This window comes from Sebastes fasciatus, chromosome 21 (assembly GCF_043250625.1).
Source record: "Sebastes fasciatus isolate fSebFas1 chromosome 21, fSebFas1.pri, whole genome shotgun sequence".
Taxonomy (NCBI): Eukaryota; Metazoa; Chordata; class Actinopteri; order Perciformes; family Sebastidae; genus Sebastes; species Sebastes fasciatus.
In genome coordinates this window covers 17,747,841-17,769,317 of record NC_133815.1, presented here as the reverse complement: position 1 = coordinate 17,769,317, position 21,477 = coordinate 17,747,841, and the positions used below count along the sequence as shown (strand labels likewise).

Below are 21,477 nucleotides of genomic sequence, written 5' to 3'. Positions count from 1 at the left end.
TCTATCACAATAACATTCTATCACCGCGAACATGACTGTTGTCCCTCTGCAGCTTCCGTAGACCACATTGACACAAAATGGCGGCCTCTGTTGACAACGTGAGTGGAGCTTAGCTAGCTAGCAAGTTAATAAACACATGTATTTATCTTTCTACAATGCATGTTACCATTACAGACAATGCCAACGATTTATCGTGTACCTCTGAAACTATCTTTTATACGTGACATTGATAAAAGCGAGTGATAATAGTGTTTTTAATGACTTCAGCTAGCTACTACATGGCTTACTTTTTAGTAGCATTTATACTACATTAGCCTCATTTCACTGTAACTGAATGGCTTTACATTGTATTTCTGACATGTTTTCTTTCTGGCAGGATTTAATTGAAAGTGATTTGTCTACAGCTGTACAGCTGCTGAGTAGTCTCACAGAACAGGTAAGAACTGGGTGTCTGTAATAGTATTGTTAAAATGAATGTTTACTAGTAGAGATATTACTATTACAAACACATTGCATCTACCATGCCACCATGGCAGACAGGGTTTCCTTATATTAAGAAATATTATTTAAAAAAAAAAGCAATTCTAAAGCCTAAATTAAATATATTATAACACTTCATTTTACAGGTCCACAAATTCCATGGTATTCAGGTGATAATTAGCAAGTTACCTGTTTGAAATTTATTTAGAATTACTGCCAAATTACCCCAATAATTACCTATAGATTTATTAAAAATTACTTTACTATAAACATTATTTAATAATTACATTCTGCTATTTCCCAATAGCTTGTAATTTATTTAATACATTTCCAGGAAAAGAATACAAAGTTAATTGATAAGTTTTATTTCCATGTCTGCTGATAAATAGATAATAATTAGCAAATTACTTCTTTGAAATTTCTTTAAAAAACTCCCTGAATCATGACATTAGCTACCAGATTACATCTGTGTAGACAAAAAGTCACACAATGGTGAGATTAGTGCCTGATCAGAAGTGTCTTCTATTAGTTTTGGTTTTGGAGGTAAATATTGGGGTAATTTGGCAGAAATTTCAAATGGGTTACTTGCTAATTATCACCTAATTACCATGAAATTTGCGGACCTGTAAAATGAAGTGTTACCAAATATAGTCATACATTAAGGTTACATGATATATTCCATAATTCTACGGTCTGGTACCACTGACTCAGTGTTTACAATTTCAAAGCGTTCCACATAGATTTCAGAAGTGGCAGACAAAAAAGACGAGTGGCCGGTAGGAATGTTCAGTGACCTGCCACAGTGGCAGGTGAGGAAAAAGGTTAATTTCAGACCCTGCTTAGATCTCATGGTGACATATTACACAATAATATACTTAGGATACTCCTGTTGTATTATGTATTTTAGTTGACTGATCATCAATCACAATCAAAATAAGGTTTGTTGTCAAGTAGGTTATTCACTTACAAGCAGTTTACTTTGGTGTTTGGTAAATAAAATAAACATATTAAGATGAATTAAAAAATACAGGCAGAGTGCTGTAAAAGTCATAAATATTAGAATAGAAAAATATACTATAAAAAATACCATATACCAATACCACCTTTCACAGTGGTGATTTTATGAGTTTTCACAGCTGGAACACTGTCACTTTTCTCTTTAGGTGGCCTCAGTTACAAGTCATGTCCGTGAACTGATAACAAAAGTCAAAGATGGGGCATTTAAGACATCAAAGGTGAGTAACTGACAACTTTTAAATGAAGAGAAATGTCTCTTTCAGGGTTGAAACAAACTAAGGAATTGTTTTCCCCAGGTCTGGTCTAGACAAACAGCCTCTTTCTGACTCGCTGTCCGTCTTCTCTCCCTGCAGGGTTTGTCTTTCTTGGACCTTCGCTATAACCTGCTGCTCTTCTACCTTCAAGACCTCACTCACCTGATCAGCATCAAAACAGAAGGAGGCAAAATAAAAGACAGCGACGCCTTGAACAGACTGGTCACAATCAGAACAGTGAGATGATTGTAGAAACAGGCCTCTAATAATAATTCACCTTTTTATTCTCATCTATCCAGCTGACACAGCATCTCATTGCTTTTCTCCTCCTGTTTCAAGGTCCTGGAGAAGATGCGACCGCTAGACCACAAACTGAAGTACCAGATTGATAAACTGGTGCGCACAGCTGTCACCGGCAGTTTAGGTAAGACTGATTTTGTGTTGGTTTGCGATGAATGCATCCGCTAATGATCTGATTTCCTTGACTGTATGTTTCACAGGCTTCAGTGTATAATGACGGCTTTTGTTGATTTCAGCTGAAAATGACCCGTTGCAGCTGCGTCCTAATCCTGAGAATCTCATCAGCAAAGTAAGGGCCGAATATTGTTGTCATTTTAACCCCTTTTTTATTTGGGTGGTTATCATAAATGAACCTTATCGATTGCTTTAAGACATTTAATCAGTCAAGCCACCATTGATTTTATTAACTAAGGATAACAACATTGTAAATACTAAACACACAGCATTGTAACTGTCTGACTGAATCTTTGCTACGTCAACCAGTTGAGTGAATCTGAGGAGTCTGAAGGTGAAGCTGAGAATAAGACGGAGAAGAAAGCAGCCCACTCTAGTGGCAGGAAATATGTACCGCCAAAGATTGCCCCAGTGCATTATGGTAACGTCATTTGTCTTTTTTTAAACAGTTTTTGTTTCATTGCTTGTCATAAAAAAATACTAATTAATTCCACATTTAGTCATTTGATCAAAGAAGGTAGAAGTATTTCTGTGGAAGTTAATTACGTTGTCTGGAATGAAGCGAGCAGCACACCACTTAACAGCTGCTTGTGCTTCTTTTGGCACGGCTAGTCGTGCTATTTTCTGCTGTGGCTCAATGTGAATCAAAATAAAGATTCTCTTCTCAACCTGTGTCCCCCCCCCAGACGGTGACATGACAGAAGCAGACAAAAAGAAGGCTCAGTCAGACCGTCAGCGGCGAGCTGCCCTCAGAAGCTCCGTGATCCAGGAGCTGAGACAGCAGTACAGCGACGCACCAGAGGAGATCAGGGACAGGCGAGACTTCCAGAGCGAGCGAGAGGGCCGCGAGGAGCTACACAGGTGTTTACTTGTCTGCTTTGTTTGAACGGGTAGACACACGAAGGTCGATAGTTGACTGGATGAGATGCAGGATGAAAGGATGTAGAGACTGGAGGCCTGTACTACGAAGCGAGCTCAACATACCCAGGGTATCTTCTCGTTATCTGGCTCTGGTTATCAACTCAGTAAATCAACCCAGGGTTTCCCCATCTGGCTGTGAGTGCGTTCACAGACATGGACAAGTCCACAGACTTGCAGACATACAGGCAGAGCGGCACATTTTACAAATGAAGAGCAAACTATAATATAAGACAAATACAAAGAAGTTAAACACATAATCCAGACTAAAAGTAACACAGTTGAAGCTGCCGAATGCAGGAAGGACAGCTGGCAAAAGAAGAAACTCCCGATGTGTGAATGTGTAAATTAACAGACTTATTAATTTAACGGAACACTCAAATGTCAGATATAGTCGTCTAGATATAAATAGCTTTTAGAAGTGTAAGTGATGATTTAATTACACTTCATCATGCCCTTTAGGAAAGATATGGCGTGTATGACTATTTCAACCTTCTTTCAGCTGCGTCCCCGTCTCCGATGGTGTGAAACGGACTCAAGAGCAAGTGAAAAAATTAATATAAAAACATAATTCAAAGCGGTAAACACCCACAGCATAAATCCAGCTGTTCCTCCTGCATTTGTACGTACAACTGTGTTGTTTTTAGCCTGGATTATTAGTTAAACTTCTTCATATGTGTTTAATATTGTTATACGATCTGCGCACTGACCTCTGATTGGTCAGTAGGTGGTGCTTTTATACGAGCTGATCTCTTATCTGGAACATAACCTGCTCCGGAGCAGGTCAGCTGTTCAGCATAAGTTACCATGGAGATCTACCCTGGTAAGAAGTGATCCACCTTAGTACGACGTAAAACCCTGAAGGGTTAACCCTGAAGTTACCTCGCTAACGCCAAATCCTGCTTTGTAGTACAGGCCTCAGGTGTAGTGAATATTTTAAAGAAACCTGTAATACGTTTTACAGATATGAGTTTCCATTGACAATAACCTTTCCCTTCTTCAAAAGGAAAAACTACGAGGAGTCGATGATGGTGCGTCTCAACATGCCACAACGCCAGAAGAACAGCAGAAAGAGAGGCGCGATGTCCATGTCCGGCCAGCTGAGCGGTATCACACACTTCAGTGACATCTCAGCACTCACGGGCGGCGAGGGCGGGCAGGTGAGAGCTTACAGTGACATCTTTACACCAACCTGTCAGGGAGGCGGTTACATCTCACTCACTGAGCTACAGGAGAGGGCTCCAAGCGTCCCTCTTGCTGTGAGGTGGCAGTGCTGACCACTGTACCACCGTGCTGCTCCGGTCCAGTCATGTGAAAATCTATTTAACTCCCCCTTCAGAATGTGTTTGGAGGGTTTTAGTGGGAGTGGCAGTAGACTCTTGACTGAGTCTGGACTGAGGAGAAAAGGACACGCTGAATTATTTATATGAGCTATTATTCAATTTGGGCTACCAAGCATAATTAATGTCGAACACAACACTTCTGTTGTGTGTTTTTGGCATGTTGTACCTGACGTGACTCATACGTTTGTTTATCTTGGTAATTTAGTTGTCTGGTGCTGTTCTGCCAGAGCTGTTGGCAACCTTTACACTTGATGCCTACAAAGCTTTGGCATGCCATCCCACTCTGTTTCCTGTCTCAATTCACTTTCTGCTGTCATAAAATGCACTAACGAGTCAGAATAATGACTGGCCCAATCTCATGCTGCTGCTCACAGATGCGGAAAATTCATTCAGCTAAATGTATTTGGAAAATCCATGTGCTATGTTTAGATTTTTTGTACGAGACGCCGCGAAGTGATTTAGCTAACAGGCTCATCTCCGTCCAGTATGAATGGGAGCATTGTGGTTTGGTTTTTTTATTTATTTAGATCACATTCTTAATGCGGCTACTGATTCAAACACTTTGTCTCTATTGGTGCAGGACGGGGATAACTCTCGCCCCAAGAAAAAGAAGAAAGTCATGAAGAAGAAAACCAAAAGAAGAGGTGAGGACATTCAAATATACCACAATACAAATTACTTTCCTGACATTTCTTTAAAAACCAGCGTCAATTAACTTGAACTTGTACTTAATTGACTGTTATGTAATTCTCCAAATAACATGTTTCATGTTAATAATCACCAACATCCTTCTCTGCAGCTTTTAAGAAGCACAGGTAGACCTGAAACGTGACATCCAATGATGTAAGAAGACCAAATGATGACATGAAGAGGATTTCTTACCAACAGCCATCATCATTTTTTAGTCAATAGGATTTTGTTACCAATAAATCAGTTGTGCTACAGTTATAAATTCTTCACCTCTGCATAGTGTGACTTTTTCATTCAGTTTGTGGAATAAACAATTAATGTTTACTCTTGTATTTGTGTTTCACACTTTATTTATCTCCATTAGAGGGCAGTCACAGGGCCTCCTTGCCAAACAGGCCATCAATCAAAAAGAAAAAAACATTCCTTGAGCCATCTAATTAACCCCCTGCTAGGAGAACCATGGTAATGTAGAGGAGGACATTATGCAGCAGAGGACATTTAAGGACACGTTTACAAATATTCAGTTCAGTTTTGAGAAGCAGCCAGATACTGATTCAAGGTCAAAATAACCCGGTGCAGCAGGCACACAAATAAATGTTTTAGTACTCGTGTCACTGGGCTAGAAACAGTATGGTGTTAACTGCCTGATTTACTGTTAGCGTGATTTATGCATTCCTATAGACCTTTTTCACATCACAGTAGGAAAACCGTGATTGTAAATCAAATGACGCTTGAATTTTACTTATCTAGTGAGGTGAGTGTGCAGTTTAATCAGTATGTCATACATTATGTACAATCAAGTAAAGTTTACCTCTCATTATGAGGTGGTCTCGTACCTAAATATTAAATTATTTAAGGTTTGGCCTGCCTGTATTCCAGATCAATACCATTTTCTGCAGAGCAGTAATTCAACATGGTATTGCTCGTTAGGGAACCAATACAATAGTATGCAGACACAATTAAACCATCACTTAACCAGACCAGTGAGGTGTCAGAACAAATTCACACAGACGCAGTCTCATTTTTACACAATTTCTTTATTTTTTTTTTTCTCTAATTACAGACTCATGGGTTAAAAATAAAAAAGCAGAACATTTGTTCAAACCCACTCCCTTTTCAAAAAAAAAAAAAAGTCTCCACACAAACCCCACCCCTATTTTCCCCCACCCTAAAATAACATCTCCGACCCACTCCATTCATTAAATTAATAATCAATGCCGTTAGCTCGTCAGCCTTCCTCAGACAAGCCGTGACTGCACTGCGCGTAGTCAGAGAAAGGGGGCGCCTTAAGGTCCGCACTGTACACCCCAAAAAACACCCTCGTCTCTGGTCCTGCCTTCCTCACTCTCACGCAAACTTGCCTGCCCGCCACTCAGCTATGTTGGCTTCAGCTCTCTTGTATATAAATCATGTGTTGGATTGGCTGCCTGTTAAGTGCCGTGTGTGCTGTGGTGCATGTTGAACAGGTGTGTGTGTGTTTGTCGTCCATGTGTGTGTGTGTGCGTGTGAGTGAGTTGAAGTGTGAAAAGGGACTAAAAGCATCATCAGCGTTTGCTGTTGTAGTAAATGCCCCCCGCGGCGGGCCTGTGGTCGCCCTGTCCCCCTCCCCCGCCCCCCCACACGGACAGGATGGGGTGAGTGTGCATAGCGGGAGCAGAGAGAGAGAGAGACGCTGCGGAGACAGTGGGGGGGGCCTGCGCCACCTGGGGAGGGGTCGTCAGCCTCCACTGGTCCTGAAACCTGAAACGACAAGAAGTGGTCTAATATACAGAGAGAGGATGGGGGAGGGGAGGAGGAGACACGGGAGACAAGGAGCACAGAGGGTGAGGGGAGGGAGGGGAACAAGGGGTGGGGATGGGAGGGGATGGAAGGGTGGCACGAAATAAAAACATTGATGCCTGTCAAAAGAATAAAAACGAGCTGTGGCCATGCCTGAGTTGGAGGTGAGCGGTATGGACAAGCAGCGGGGAGATGGCAGCGGGAGGAACCCCGCCCACGAGTAAATTTTTTTTTTTAAAAAATCAAAGAAAAATCTATGCATGTACAATCCCACTGAACACTGAAGGTCCAACACTGTCCAGAGAAAAAAAAAACACAATCCATGGTGTGATGAGCCAAAGAGGAGGCAGGGAGGGGGGGAGAAAAAAGCATGAGTTATAAAATGCAGCGAGGGTAGAGGGTGAGAGGCAGAGAACGGCGGACACAGAAGGGGTTGAGGGAAGGGGTGGGGGAGGTAATGATATACTCCAAACCACAAACGTAAAACACAACAACAAATACTCTGGCTAGTGGAAGTTTCACATATGTACGGTACATTAAAAACAAAAAAAATAAACAGTATATTTTCTTGTTGCCGTTTCCCCCCACAATTTTTTTTTCTTTTTTCTTTTTTTTTTTTTCTTGTTTTGGTGGTGGTGGAGGGTGAGTGGGTGGGCTGTGTTGGTGATGGTGTGAAAGCAGGAGGTCACAGCCAGACCAAAGGAGACACATCTGCAGCCTGAGATACCACCATCTTCTCCTCTCCCCCCTCCTCCCCTCCCTTTCCCGCCCCTCAAAAACCAACAGAAAACAAAGAAGCCACCGTATTCTTTCCCCAATGGCCAACTGATACCTTACCAGGGGTGACCGCATCAACCTCCGCACACGCACGCTCACACACAATCGCACACTGCGGCCAGTCAGTCTCTCTGTCCAGGAGAGGTGTTTTTTTTTTTTTCCTTTTTTGTCTTTTTTTTTTCCTCTCTTCTGGGGTTCTCTTCTTTTATTGTTGGGGAAAGGGGAGGACTTTTTTTTCATTGTGTGTTTTTTTATTTTAAATGGGAACAGAGAGGGGAGAGGGTTGATAGTAAGGGAGTGTTGGGGAGGGAGGGGGTGTTTAGTAAGGGGAATACCACGATGTTGTTCGCCCTCGGCCCCTGGAAAAGAGAGAGAAAAAGAGGGTGAGTTTTTTTCTGGTTGGCTTAAGAAGACACCAATTTCCTGGTGTGATATAATATATATATAGATATATGTGTGTGTGTGAATGTGGCCAGAGAAAGGGTCTGCAAACTGAAGGGGAAAAGAATATATTTATGTGTATCAAAATGAATGACAGAACGTTTAGGACAGTGTTCACAAAGTCACTTAAACGGTATTGGGCTTTTGATCTCACAAGGTGTTGCGTTACAAGAAGTCAATCTGGAACTACAGTGCGGAAAGAAGCTGAAAGCAGCTTTGTCAAAGAGAGGAAAAGTGTTTAATTTCCAGATATTGGAATAATAATAATTAGTGTGTGTGGGTGTGAGGGGACATCAAGGCACTCTCTCTCCCTCTTTCTCTCTCTCTCCGTCTCTCTCTGCGAGAGCCGCCTCGGGGGTCACTGTGGGGAAAGACCTTGAGGACAAACAGCACCACACATATACCCCCAGCAAGACACAGTGCACACACACACACACACATTTGACAATCTGGGGGACAGGACTCACAACTGCACCATCATTATACACTCAAAACGCTGCCTGACACACACACACACACACACACACACACACACACAAAAGCCAGGCAGCAGTAAACCTTCCACACATCATCATCATCTCTTTCTCACATCATTCAGTGGCAACAAACACAAAAAAATGTCACACTGGGACTGAAGCCAGTGGTCGTCAGGCTAGATGCTGAGGTCAGGCTGCAGTAATGAACCCTCGTTTCTGGGAGTGAACGCTGTAAAAGGTGATTCTGGGTTGGAGTATGTGTGTGTGTGGGGGAGGGTGGGGGGTTCATGTACATGCAAAGACATATCCTCTACATAAGCACAGAAAAGCCAACTTCCACATCACGAGTACAGTATGTGCGTCTTCTGGCTCACATCAAAATCTTGGCTTTTCACCATGCCGACTTGGGAAGATGATGATAACGGTGATGTTAATGGATGCAATACCGGAGAAGATACTTTTTGCAGCCAGAGGCCAATATTTTAAGTGCATGTAAACATGAATGACTCTTTGTTCTCAGTCAGGGTGCAAGGACTTGAAGTGTTAGACAGACGCCACTGTTTGGCGTTGTTGTCCTTTAATACCATTAAATCTTGGCAGCAGAGGATCTACTTTACTGCACAAAAAACACACTTGCAGTGGCCTTGTTGAAGCTCAACTTCTTATAAACAAAGCCAAGGCACACTTGGGATAATTTAATGAAACGTATCTCTTGGACTGCAATTGCATTACCACAGCCAAGCACTGTGAAATCTCCCCAAGTACACAATGGGTCAATGCAAAGATTTTGTGTTTTTCTTCACCATGGATGTGTTCCAACGACAAGACAAGGCACGAGTGTGGGGGGAAAAAAGCGTTATTTGGTGTAGATCCGAGTCTGATTCTGTTCAACTGCAGCGCTAGTGATGAATTCCTAATGTAACAACCAGACAGCCCTTCTGCTCTCCTCTGCAAGAAGTGATCAAGGCCAACTCTCTGCTCACTGCTATTCTCTGTGTGTGATTAGAACATATTAACCAATGCTGTTAGATAATGGGAAGATACACTATGTGGTTATCAGTAATACTCTGGAGGGTGTTTTCTATGATTACAAGTACAGTCATTACAGTCAAATCACTATTGGCAACAACAAGAATCCTTTCATGACCTTGGAACTGCCTGGTTCAATCTGACTGACTGCGAATAACATATTCAAGACGTTTAATTATTTGTGTGCGTCTTTATAGCACAGCCTTCTGAGATTTAGTTACTTTTTTTTGCTATTCTGTTGGATGGGATGTCCAATCTTACTTTCATTATCTTCACATAACTACAAATCAGTCAGACGGAACTTTAAAGTTCAGCGATCACAGTAAATCTTACACCTACACACACAAACTAACAACTTAAAGCCTTTAAAGTAAAATTAAAATAGTCCATTAGCTAATAAACTACCCATTACTATCAGTACTTTCAGCTTTTGGAGACTTGTCTCTAGTCTTTGTGTGCCTTGTCCTGCAGCTCAGGCCAAATCCCAGTGAGTAAACTGGCAGGGTTAGGGTTTCTTGGTATGTGTGGGAGTGGCTGGGGTAAGCATACAGAGATTAGAGAGATTCTGACCTTGAGGTTCAGACACTTTCTCATACAAAGGAATGAATAGAGATGTAACCCTTTCTTGTGGTTACTTTAAAAGCAGCCTCGCTGAAATGGGAATTCACTGCACAAATACTCGAGTCAAGAGCGAGGGCAACAATGAAACAAGAGAAATACACAAGATAAAATGGAATAAATTGGGACTTTTCTGAAGGTAACCTGGCAAACTGTTTAAATCGCTGAAATAAAGGACTCTGTATGAAGGTTTTTTAGACTCTTTCTAAAATTACTGCTGCAGCATCTTTCTTCTGGAAAAATATTCTTTTGTTGAACATTAAGTATGAAGCAACAGCCAAGGCCCGAAGGCTCCAGATGCTTTGCAGGGATAATCAATCAGAATCTCTCCGTCTCAAAGCTCAGTGCATGTGTGGGGAAGTTGGCATGCTGAGCAACGTGTTTGGCACCACACCTCCTTTGTCAGTCTCAACAGAAAAAAACAAGATGGCTACACAGGGCTTATATGGAGTTACCAGTGAGATTCCTTGTAGCCTTCATTTCTCACTGCCCACAAGGGCTAACCATAGTTTACAGAAAGGGACAGTAGATTATGTTGTTCAATTATGTTTAAACCAACCTGATTGTTTTTTTGCATCATCTCATTTATAGGAACTGTGCAGCTCTAGTTAATAGTTAACGGCCAATAATCACACACTGTAAACAGTTTAAGTTTGCAGTGGCCTTGCAGTAGAAACTAGACTACAAAACACTCACAGGTCCCCTCCGCAGAGCTCTGAATTAACAGCCCATCAAAACACTGTATGTAAAAAAGCCACCAGAATCCCAGTGCACCACACTCTGATCAACACCAGGCTTATTCTGCTGTTCGATACACATCACAGTAATGGCAGTAATGAGACATACTATTGATGGGATGGAGCATCAAACGCAACTACCACAATGCCACAGTAGAGTGAAGCAATATTACAGGTCACAAAACTCTCAGTTGTGCAAAATGGTTCGCACTTTCCGCTGGCATAAATGGTCCAATTACAGCCACTGGAGCTTTACACCAGTACCTTTTCGGTTATCATTAAGTTGCAGGAGATTGCATTGGCACTAACCCAAGTATGGTGCCAACTAATGCAGAATGTATGTACAGCCTGGGAAGAACAAACTGATGTGCACCGAGACAGTTTAGCTCAATTGAAATGTTTATATGTGATGTGGCATGCAATGAGCCCCTCAGTCCCACAACTGATGTGATGTGATTTCTAACATTGGAATGTTTGAGTGGCATGTACCTGCATTTCTATGTCTACCTAACCAATCTTTTCTTGCTCATCCTATCCAGTCCTTTCAACATGGTCACATTTAATACCCCTTTCTCACACCGTACTATCCTGCCCAAATAAGTCTAGAGTTAAAAAGCAATTTCTTTATCCATTTATTATATATTTATAAATCCCCTCTTTCCCTGGGAGTTTTCCTATCAAGTATATCAAATGGAGATGATCAGTGAGTCCTCCAACTTGCTTGTCCTGTTCCTCTTGTAATAAAATGCAAGGAGAGGACTGTTAGGGGCGGACGATATATCGAATATACTTGATGTATTGCGGCTTGTTCTATGTGGGATTTAGTAAATGACTATCGCCAACATTGAGTATAAATATTAATTGTCATTTTTGTAAGCTGCGGGCATGAGACTCGCCTTTGGTCTTTCGCTTCTCCCAAGGCTCTCTCCCTCTCACAGGGCAGGCAGTCTCCTGGGTGAGTGTGTGTGGCGTATGAGCATGGACGTGCGTATGGGGTGTGTGTTTTTGTATCTGGAGGGAAGCAGGGAACAGGGAAAGAGTCTCGAGAGAGCGGAAGAAGTAAAATGCCAAAACGAGTTCATACGTGTTGAGGTCAGAAAAGGTAATGGAAGATGCCGGCCTCCGCTTCAAAAAAGACGCTTTTAATAATCGCCACGGTCTCTGAACATATGAGACATACTGGTTTTGAACTGCCGATGGAAACAATGAACATGTAAGAGTCTGTCCATTCTGGAAAAAAGCTGTTTTCGCGAGTCGCAGTATGTAACGGAATGCACAGATTTGATTGGCAATACGTGAAAAGATTTACAATGCATGTAATTGGTCTGCGAGTTTCCTGGGCGGCTAAACCAGTGCTGTAAAGCTGCGCCGATTAAAATGGAAACGCTCTGTCGAAGTAATTATTAAAAATAATTTATCGGATATAGGTCTGATATATATATCGTATATCGTGATATACTCTAAAAATAGACATTCTTTATAAGCCATATCGCCCAGCCCTAAGGACAGTGTTAACCCTGACTAAATTTGAGGGCCAAAACAGGCAATATGTTAACTTGCTGTGGAATATTTTATCAACAGACTAATCCTTGTTTTCTCCTTACCTGAATCCCTCGTCTGCACAACAAATACCACTACAATAAATCATAATGTATGTAAATCTTGTAAGAGCAGCTGTTAATTCTGGTTGGCCATGAGGGTCTGCCTTGTTTATCCCGTAATTTTCTCTAAGAGCAAACAGTGAGTGAGGTGCAGTGCATGCAGGTGCAGTGTTCTCCCACAGTGTCAGAGGTGAGGCGTCTAGGCGTTAGCTCACCTGAAGGCCCGTCCTCTGCCTCTGGGTGGTGTGTAGCCACTGTAGTAGCGTGCACGCGATGAGAAGCTTCCTCCCCGTGACCGGAACCGAGCCCGTGGAAAGCCGCGGTCTGTGGTGCTGATGCCTGGTCTGTTTGTTCTTTTGGCGCCCACCTGAGGAGTGATAATCAAGCGAGGGACCATTACACAAACTAACATCCATCGATTTTGTGGCTCTCCTCTAAACAGATTTTACTTTGTCAGATTTAAAGGAAACTGCTTAAATTCTTAATATTTTTTAAGTGAGAGATTAAGTAAATCTCATTCCAAAAAGTGTTTCATGAGATTCTCCTTTCAGTTCTATTTAGGATTCTATGGATGATTTTATTTAAATGGTTCCAACCATGCGCCACATTGACAAAAGCATTTAACGCCTTTCAATTCAAACCCAACTGCAGATCGGCTGGTGTCAATATTAGGAAAACATTAACCAGAGAACAAGAAATCATCATTAAACGAGCTAGAGAGAGCCTGGTCGGAAACCTTGTCAAGCAGCAAGAATGAAGGTAAAGGTCTTTGCACACCAAGTCTGTATTTTTCGTATGCGTTTTTAAATCCATCATCTGATAAAAAAATATTACACACAGAAACCTTTCACACTGGGTCCAATTATTTGCATTATTCTATTTGTTGCGAAATTTTGCATTATGAGACAAAACTGAATTAATTATGTGGGTGCAATGGATAGCACTTGTCCAAAACAGGGCTTATGAAGGAATGACATTAGCAAGAAAATATCGTTTAGCTGCCTAGAGCACAATTATTACATAATTTGTTTTGCAAACATCACTGACTCCATGCTGTTCTGCAATCACCGGCCAAAATCTATCTTTAAAACCTGCATCTCTGTATTCTTTTATTTCTTTATCGTACAAGAGCTTTGTGCTGGGAGACGAAGTGAATGTTTATCAGAAGCCATTTTGGAGGATGATGTTTGCACGGACAGTGGCTCTGAGTGGTCAAACTACCCTCTTTTGCCTTTTGATGAATGGGAATAAAAACAGAAAATCAAACCTGTTCCGAAAACTTAGGACGGACGAAAGCTTCGAAGTCGGTTTGTAAACGCGATTGACACGACCTGAGGTTGTATTCATTTTTAAACATGCAACAAATTCAGACGAAAAATATGGTCTTGGTGTGCAAAGGCCTTAAGACATTGTAATATTTCTATAAGCACAAAGGAGGTTGTACCCACTCAGCCAAACAGGACAAGCCCACAAAACTAACCCACAACTGGCAGAGAGATCAAAGTAGTTTTTGCCGCTTCAAGCATCACCTAAATTGATCAAATAATGCTTATTCCTTAACTGTTTTGTTGCGGTAGTCACTGTGATTATTTTTGGTTCAATTCAGTTCACTTTTGTAAATGTACCAATATTCAACAATTCGCTATGATGAAGCCACAGTTTCTGATCACAAGGGTTAATCTCGTTTACGCTTCTCATTAAGACTAAATCAAAACCGTCACATTGCCCTTTTCTTACTTCCTCTCACAATGTTGTCAGTTTTCTTGTTATTTTGACCCATGACTGCTGGAAATTCAATGTGAGAACCTCACAGTTGAAAAAAAAGAAGAAAAAAAGAAGAAAAATGTTCTTACCTTTATCTGCCTTCCTCTGAAAAGGGACTCATCCAAAGCCATGGCTGTCCTAACCGACTCTTTGTCTGCAAACTCAATATAGGCAAACCTGAAGAAAAAAAAAATCAATCAACTTAATGTAGAAAACTTAATCTTCACTTTGATGAATAATAGAAAAAATAAACTGGATGAGCTTCAGTTGTCCTTATGTGAATAACATCAGTCTGACGTACAGCATGTATGCAGGGACAGTCAAACCAAAATGTCTCCTTACATTTCACTCTGCCTTATATGGTACCTAGATACTTGTGTAATCATGCAATGAAGGAGAGAGGAGGGAGACGATGTGCGTAACCCCCGATGAAGACAGTTACTCATCCATATCATAGGAGTCATAACATCTCCAAGGTCTTAATATTATCTCTACCTCCGCACACCCAGAACCTCCTCACATTAAACAGGCCATGCGTGAGAGACTCTGAGGCCCTTTAGGTTATTCACCCAGAATAATGCACAAAACATTCATGTCTAATACATGTCTACCACACGTAGAAGTATTCCAACCAAAAAGCAGCAACATGCAGATCATGACAGCAACAGTATCTTGATTCTTGATAGAAATACCACTGCTGTATTTCAAAGAGGGTCACAAACATCTATCTGGTAAAGAAATCTATTCTTCCAGGTGAATATTTAATTTGTATAAAGTCAAAAGCCACTTCTGGTGGGATTTAATGCAACTTTTATTTACCTATACAGAAGATCCTATGCTGACAGCAGCGGAGACCCAATTTTTGGTGTTTGCTTTTTTATAATTATGAAACACAGGAAAAGTGAAACCAGAACTCACAAAATGGTGAAAGTTGATCAATCTGGTCCCAGCCAATCATTACTGTTGAGCCCTGGCTTTTTTTTTAACAAAAGCAATCACATTTATCCATCCAGCTTTAGTGAAACTTCATTATTTGTATTGATGCTTTGTAAAAATCTGTCCACCCACTCTTTGATTGTCTTATTTCTCTGCCAACAGCACGACTTTGGTATATTTGCCACATAAGACTGAAAATGATAACTTGTCATCCACCCCTCCACTGATTCATCCACTGCATAGAGAGAAGATAGAGTATAATGATGGTGTATTACCCTTTGGGATGCCCTGTGTATTTGTCACACAGGATGGTGACTCTGTTTACTGAACCGCAGCCATGAAAATGAGCCTCGAGCTCTTCTGCCGTGGCACCGTAGTCCACCTGAAGAAAGACAGGATAAAAGGTTAGACATCAAGAGAGCTGCATCACCAATACTTACTAATTAAGATTATATTTTTTTATCAGCTTATGCTTTAACATTTATATTAGTTTTTGTCTATTAGGCACATCCACACATCCTGGACCAAGAATCCAAATGAAGACTTTTATGTCACCTATAATGTACTAAATTAGAGAGTTGGTAATGAAAACAGAAAATACCGTATAAGTTTTAAATAAAAGATTGACGCATTCAAAAATACTAAGAAAAAAAACAAACTATAGATGCAGACAGCAATAGAAACACGTGTTAAGTATGTTGACTATAAAAAAAAGTATTTACCCACTTGGAGTTTATACAACATGAAATCTAAGTAGGTGTATTTAACCACTTTGTAACCTTGTTTTGAAAGGTGCTATATAAATAAAGTTATTATTATTAATGATTTGACACTGAACTGGAAATGTCTTTGACAAACTGATTAAAAATCTTTCTACAAATTGTTCTAAATCAAGCCTGAATATAAAACACAATCATTGTCCTAAAAGTGTCCGTGTGAGAAGGGCACCAGTGTGGGAGGCTACCAAACCGCAACTCTGAAGAAGCAACTGGGCTCTATGGCTGAGATTAAACACAATGTGGATAAAACAATTGTTGCCTGGGTGCTACACCAATCGCAGCTTTATGGCAGAGTAGCAAAGAAAAAGCCATTGTTTGCCAGAAAACCCACAGGACACTCTGAGAGTTGAAGACCCAAACAATGCACTTGGGACTAAGCCACAGGGAGCAAGACCACAACCCAAACATAATGGCAAAGCTACAAAGTAATGAAATGTGTAATGTAAAGCAACTGTAGTTGCATAGACGCAGCGGCTCAACGCTCTCCTTTTCAGTGCTTTTGTTCACATATCTGTTCACAAATGTTAAGTCTAGTCTTGTGAATCCCATCTACGGCCGCCAAGTTTACTCCTTTATTCACTTTTACTATTTTTTAATAGATGCGTATGTACCGTCAGGATTGCTAATTTAATTTTAATAATTTTAATTTCATTGTACTCGTAATGAAAATAAAGGAATTCTATTTCTATTAAAAGTGGCTAAGAATACTGAAAAACAACAATATTACAGCCCTGGCACTAGCATGACCTAAATCTAATCAAGAATTTGTTGCAGGACTTGAAAATTGTTGTTTTCACTGACTGTCACCATGGTAGTTCACACAGCTTGGGTGATTTTGCAAAGAAGAATGGGGGAGAACTGCAGTGTCCAGATGCACAAAACTAATACAAATCCAGACTAAAAAAAACAACAACATCCACTTTAAACTAGTAAAACTTTGCAAGAGTCCAAGGGGGGAGTTTTTATAGGAACTTTACAATTCTGTGATGAACCTTTTCTTAAATAATTTTATAATTTTTCTTTGACGTCATCTCAAAAGTTGTAACAAGAAATGAGACAATGTGGCTAAAATGGCATGTGTATGAGACAATTACTCACGTTTCCAACATAAATAGATCTGCCGTCTGCTTCCATCTTTTCCTCGATGGACATGATGACGGGGCCGACTGCACATGGGAGAGAGGGGGATAAAACACATCTATATGAGCAACAAAATATAACAACAATGAATAAGTGGTGTATCAGGTACAAGTCTGAGGGCGACACTCAATTTCCCATTTCAGGTCGAGCTGAGAGAAGTTAATCTTGTTACCTGTTAAGATTAAAAGTTCTAACTGAAGGTTTGTCTGTTTCAAGACTATTTTTTCACTTTTGATTCACCACATTCTCTGTGTCTATTTTTGCAAGACTATCATACCTATAATATACAAATTGATTTGTAGGATGAGCATCAAGTAATAGACCTTTTACTAATGGATCAGTCTGAAACGAGCCTTCCAATAGCACAATGCGGTCTCTTGCAGATATGCTATTGCTCTATTGTATTGAGTTGAATTAAGTATACAGCCATAAAACAAATATGTTTTATTAAACCAACTCAGGCACCAAATATAGGATTAGATGCCTTACTCTAACCTTGTGGATGGCTTTCTAATAATTAATTGCATGCACTACACTTGAATTTTAATAAGAAACTGTTAGTTTTGGGTCACTTGTTGAATGTGGCAATTCCTTTTACTGTTTGAGATTAAATTTGTTATTTAAAGAAGGCACAACAGCAGAGTATCAGATTATTTTAAGATTATGATATACTTTCTTCATTCGATGATTTGACAGTAGAGCGAGAGATAGGAAATGTGGGATAGGGATAAAAGAAGAGGTGTCCCCCTCACAAAAAACACATGCAAACCTGGTGGGGGGCTGAGGTTCATCTGTTTCTCCACCTCGTTCTGGAGCTCCTTCAGCTTCTCTGCCTCTTCCTCCATCTCTCTCACCCGGGCTTTGATTGCCTCCAGCTCCTGCAACACAAAAACAAGTTTCATTAGAGCCGTCAGTCCATCATAAGCATAATACAACTCAATAGTGCCATAATCACACAATGTGGATGACAGTTATGCTAGGCTAACAAGTGCTGACCAACTAACAAATCTAGCCATGAAAATTTCATCATTAACAAATGGGGCCATGACACCTCTTTAACAACGCCAGGAAGATGGCAGAGTAGCAAGGAGATGCTGAATCTGTGTAAGTGATGGTGCTGCCACAGCACGACCTCAATCTAAAAGAGAAGCAAGTGTGTACGTTGTTTCTGCCCAAATCAAAAAACCCACACATTGGGACTACTTCCATCTAAAAATTTACCGTCTGACTGGTCCTGAACCATCACTGTAGTTGCAATGCATCTCATCCCCCACATCTTACAGTGTTTTCTACCATACAGCCCAAATTTAGCAGACGCTGCCTCCTACAACTTGAAAGTTGACTGTAAAACCATTTGAAAAATGTGCCTCAGCAGGCCATGATATGCTTGAGTAGCATTCAAAACAGGGATGCACCGATCCGTCTTTTTCAGTCCCGATAAGGATAGCGATACCTCGGCATTGGGTATCAGCCGATATTGAGTACCGATCCGATACCAGTGTTTAATTAATAAGTTGTATGCCTCCCTGTGTGGAAGGGACTGGGATCATTCTTTTATGTGTAAGACCACATCAGGCTTGACTTAAACATTGCTTTACTAACTTTGTAAAACAAAATGTAACAAATAAATACATAGATATAAATCTACTGAATTGTTATTTATTATTATTAAATAAGTTGTACACCACCAACTTGGTAAAAAATCTTCAAAATTAACAGGAATTACAATTCTAGTGTAAAGCTATTTAATACAGCAACAAATTGGTCAAAACTTATAGGACTAGGAATTCAGATTTCAGTATAAAGGGTATATATTATGTAAACAGAATTGATTTGAATAGATCGGCCCCATTATCAGTGATACCTAATCCAGCTATTTGAGTCTGCATCGGCCTGATAGCAGATCCGGTATCAGTATATTCATAATTCAAAATATGATAGACAAACAAAACTGATAAAAATCAGTATGGCACGCTAAATTCTCCAGTTTCCTGTCACTTCTCAATGACTATTAAGCCTATGTTCAGAAACAGACATACAACTCAGAATCCATAGGATGCGTAAAAATATTTGTAAACACAAGGTACCAATACTATTCAAGACATTTTTAAGCCGTTTACCATGTACATATACAAATGTGAATATGTGCTCATTTCTCTCTGCTATAAATACAATATTTCTGGGTGACATCACATCACATGGGCTCTTGCACCTGATAAGCTTTTGCCATTGGCTTATTTTGACCCTGAACATGTCAATAAATAATCGGTGTATTCATCAATAAGAAAATTGATTTTGCTGCAGCTTTACTACAACTGAAATTCAATTAAGAGCTTTTTTGGAACTGGAAATATGTATATGGGGGCTAGTGACGATGATCTGATCTGAGCGGACCGAAGACCTAGTGAAAGGCATCACTGCCACACAAAAATTAAATATTCCTATAGTGAACAGAGAGATGGCTGTGTGTCCTCACGTGGGGAGCGGACCCTCCTGTCTGACAGTGGTGCACTGCAGCACAGTGGGAGTCATTCCAGCTCCATCCAGGGCTGCTGCTGCTGCTGCTGCTGCCTGTGCTGACAGGGTCTGTAATGTAAAGGCTCTTTGTACAAACTGGGTGCAGTGACATAGACACCCATATTCAGGTCTCTCAGTGACATGTGATGATAATGGCACCATCATTTCTCCAACCCTGCAACCTTTAGCTACATGCATCATGTCGAGATCATGGAAGAGGAGAAAGTATTCAGCTATTTTTTGTCGCATATTCAGTACAAGCTCCTTCACTCCCCTCCCTTCTCCTTGCTCTGGCAAAAACATTGAAGGATGCAAACCCAGCCCCTCAAATATACCGCAACCCCCTGCTTCTCCTGCTGTTGTACTACAACCTCAAAAACCCCACCTGGAAGGTTCTGCACAGACATTATCATCAGGGAATATGCACAGGGAGTGTGCAGCAAGGTGTTGGGAAAATGAAAATTAGGCACCAAATTGTGCATCTTGAATCATCATCATACAATGCAAAAATCCGTATGTCTAAACTGCCATCTCCACCCTGCTGGCTTTGTTAACATCAGCTAGCATGTTATGCATGCCAGGGTTCTGCTAGATATTAGTTTTTAGGGTGCAAATACATTTTTTTTAACTCGTGACTACTAATGAATATGGTCGACATGTCCTCTGGTCATTGTAGCTGCAGCACTTTGATGCTAGAGCTAAGCTAGTGTTAGCCGGCTGCAGGTTATTAGCATGCACACACACACACACACCATGTGCTTTACCTGCAGCAGCACAACTAGATGTTATAAAAGATGTCATTACCTCAAAGCAGGTCGTCTCAAAGCTGGTTAGACTCGCACAGCAGGCGGCTAATGGCGGCCTGGCCTGTCCTACCCTCGCCCCTGACTGTCTCCTGTATCTCCGTCTCGCATTTTTTTTTTTTTTAGACCAGGATTTCCTCCCCCCCTTACTTCTCTCCCTGGCGCAGAGAAACTGGCGCCGCTGGTTTGCGCCAAGATGGCCGCCAACACCACGCATGTCACCACCCATTTCTACTGCACTGCGTGAACCACAATGTCGGATAATACAACGTACATGTGACCCAACATATTAATGTGTTAAAACCCAACAAATAACCTTTCTTTCATTAACTATTCCCCCCTTTTTTGGCCTATAAAAACGTGTCCATGAGCAGCCATTATGGCTCTAAACACACAGATGAAACAATGCCTTTTCTTCCTTCTTTCACTCACCGGGTCTTCAATCGCGGCCTCTCCTTCTTCTAGCCCCGGCTCTTCGTCGCCGACGCCCGGGTCCTCCAGCTCAGGATGTCCCGGGTCTGAGTCTAGCAGGGATTCCTCCGCCAGTCCGTTACCGAACTCCGCCATCGCCCCTGAACCGACTAGTACCGACGGCGCCTCGTGGCCAAACCAGCGTCGCAGGCCGCGCTGCTCGCACACAGAGAGAGTTAGGTAGAGAGAGCGGAGAGCAACGGCGGAAAAAACGCCGCTTAAGAAAAAGTTAAAACGGGGGAATAAAACGCTAACTACACTCCCGGTTACTACTCAAACAGCATACCACGGTGACTAGGGGAGTAGTGTTTCACTCGACGGTCACCTAATTCACGAGTAACCTAGTTTATTTACTTAAATGAGTGAGTATATATAAAAAAAAGGCGAGGACTCTCTACGGCGGCGTTTCTTCAGTTCAGTAATGAAAGCCTCG

General features: G+C 41.2%; 2 protein-coding genes across 5 annotated transcripts; one reads left to right on the top strand and one right to left on the bottom strand.

The window, feature by feature from the left end:
- On the top strand, window positions 1-5,508 carry ngdn (neuroguidin, EIF4E binding protein). Its single transcript, XM_074622545.1, has 11 exons — window positions 1-98; window positions 377-436; window positions 1,644-1,715; window positions 1,851-1,988; window positions 2,091-2,175; window positions 2,288-2,340; window positions 2,535-2,646; window positions 2,912-3,086; window positions 4,150-4,303; window positions 5,067-5,130; window positions 5,286-5,508. Exons 1-11 carry the CDS (start codon window positions 78-80, stop codon window positions 5,303-5,305), a joined length of 954 nt encoding a protein of 317 aa, XP_074478646.1. The 5' UTR covers window positions 1-77; the 3' UTR covers window positions 5,306-5,508.
- A 686-nt stretch (window positions 5,509-6,194) lies between these two features.
- pabpn1 (poly(A) binding protein, nuclear 1) lies at window positions 6,195-21,477 on the bottom strand. 4 transcript variants are annotated; one of them, XM_074622547.1, is made up of 7 exons: window positions 21,006-21,477; window positions 18,023-18,131; window positions 17,212-17,279; window positions 15,610-15,716; window positions 14,488-14,575; window positions 12,850-13,001; window positions 6,195-6,916 (listed from the first exon to the last, which is right to left on the bottom strand). In XM_074622547.1, the coding sequence occupies exons 1-7, from the start codon at window positions 21,138-21,140 to the stop codon at window positions 6,721-6,723; spliced, it is 855 nt and encodes a 284-aa protein (XP_074478648.1). In that variant the 5' UTR covers window positions 21,141-21,477; the 3' UTR covers window positions 6,195-6,720. The 4 variants fall into 4 exon arrangements, with proteins under 4 accessions (XP_074478648.1, XP_074478647.1, XP_074478650.1 ...); XM_074622546.1 differs by lacking the exon at window positions 21,006-21,477 and adding an exon at window positions 20,575-20,734; XM_074622549.1 differs by lacking the exon at window positions 6,195-6,916 and adding an exon at window positions 7,331-8,091.

Excerpts from the sequence above, each read along its gene's own strand:
- ngdn (XM_074622545.1), top strand. The coding sequence starts at position 78 with ATGGCGGCCTCTGTTGACAAC. Across the intron at positions 2,341-2,534 it reads CTGAGAATCTCATCAGCAAA|TTGAGTGAATCTGAGGAGTC; the intron begins GTAAGGGCCGAA and ends TACGTCAACCAG. Across the intron at positions 3,087-4,149 it reads GGCCGCGAGGAGCTACACAG|GAAAAACTACGAGGAGTCGA; the intron begins GTGTTTACTTGT and ends CTTCTTCAAAAG.
- pabpn1 (XM_074622547.1), bottom strand. The coding sequence starts at position 21,140 with ATGGCGGAGTTCGGTAACGGACTGGCGGAGGAATCCCTGCTAGACTCA. Across the intron at positions 17,280-18,022 it reads GAACCTCAGCCCCCCACCAG|TCGGCCCCGTCATCATGTCC; the intron begins GTTTGCATGTGT and ends TCCCATGTGCAG. Across the intron at positions 6,917-12,849 it reads GGCAGAGGACGGGCCTTCAG|GTTTCAGGACCAGTGGAGGC; the intron begins GTGAGCTAACGC and ends TTGTCGTTTCAG.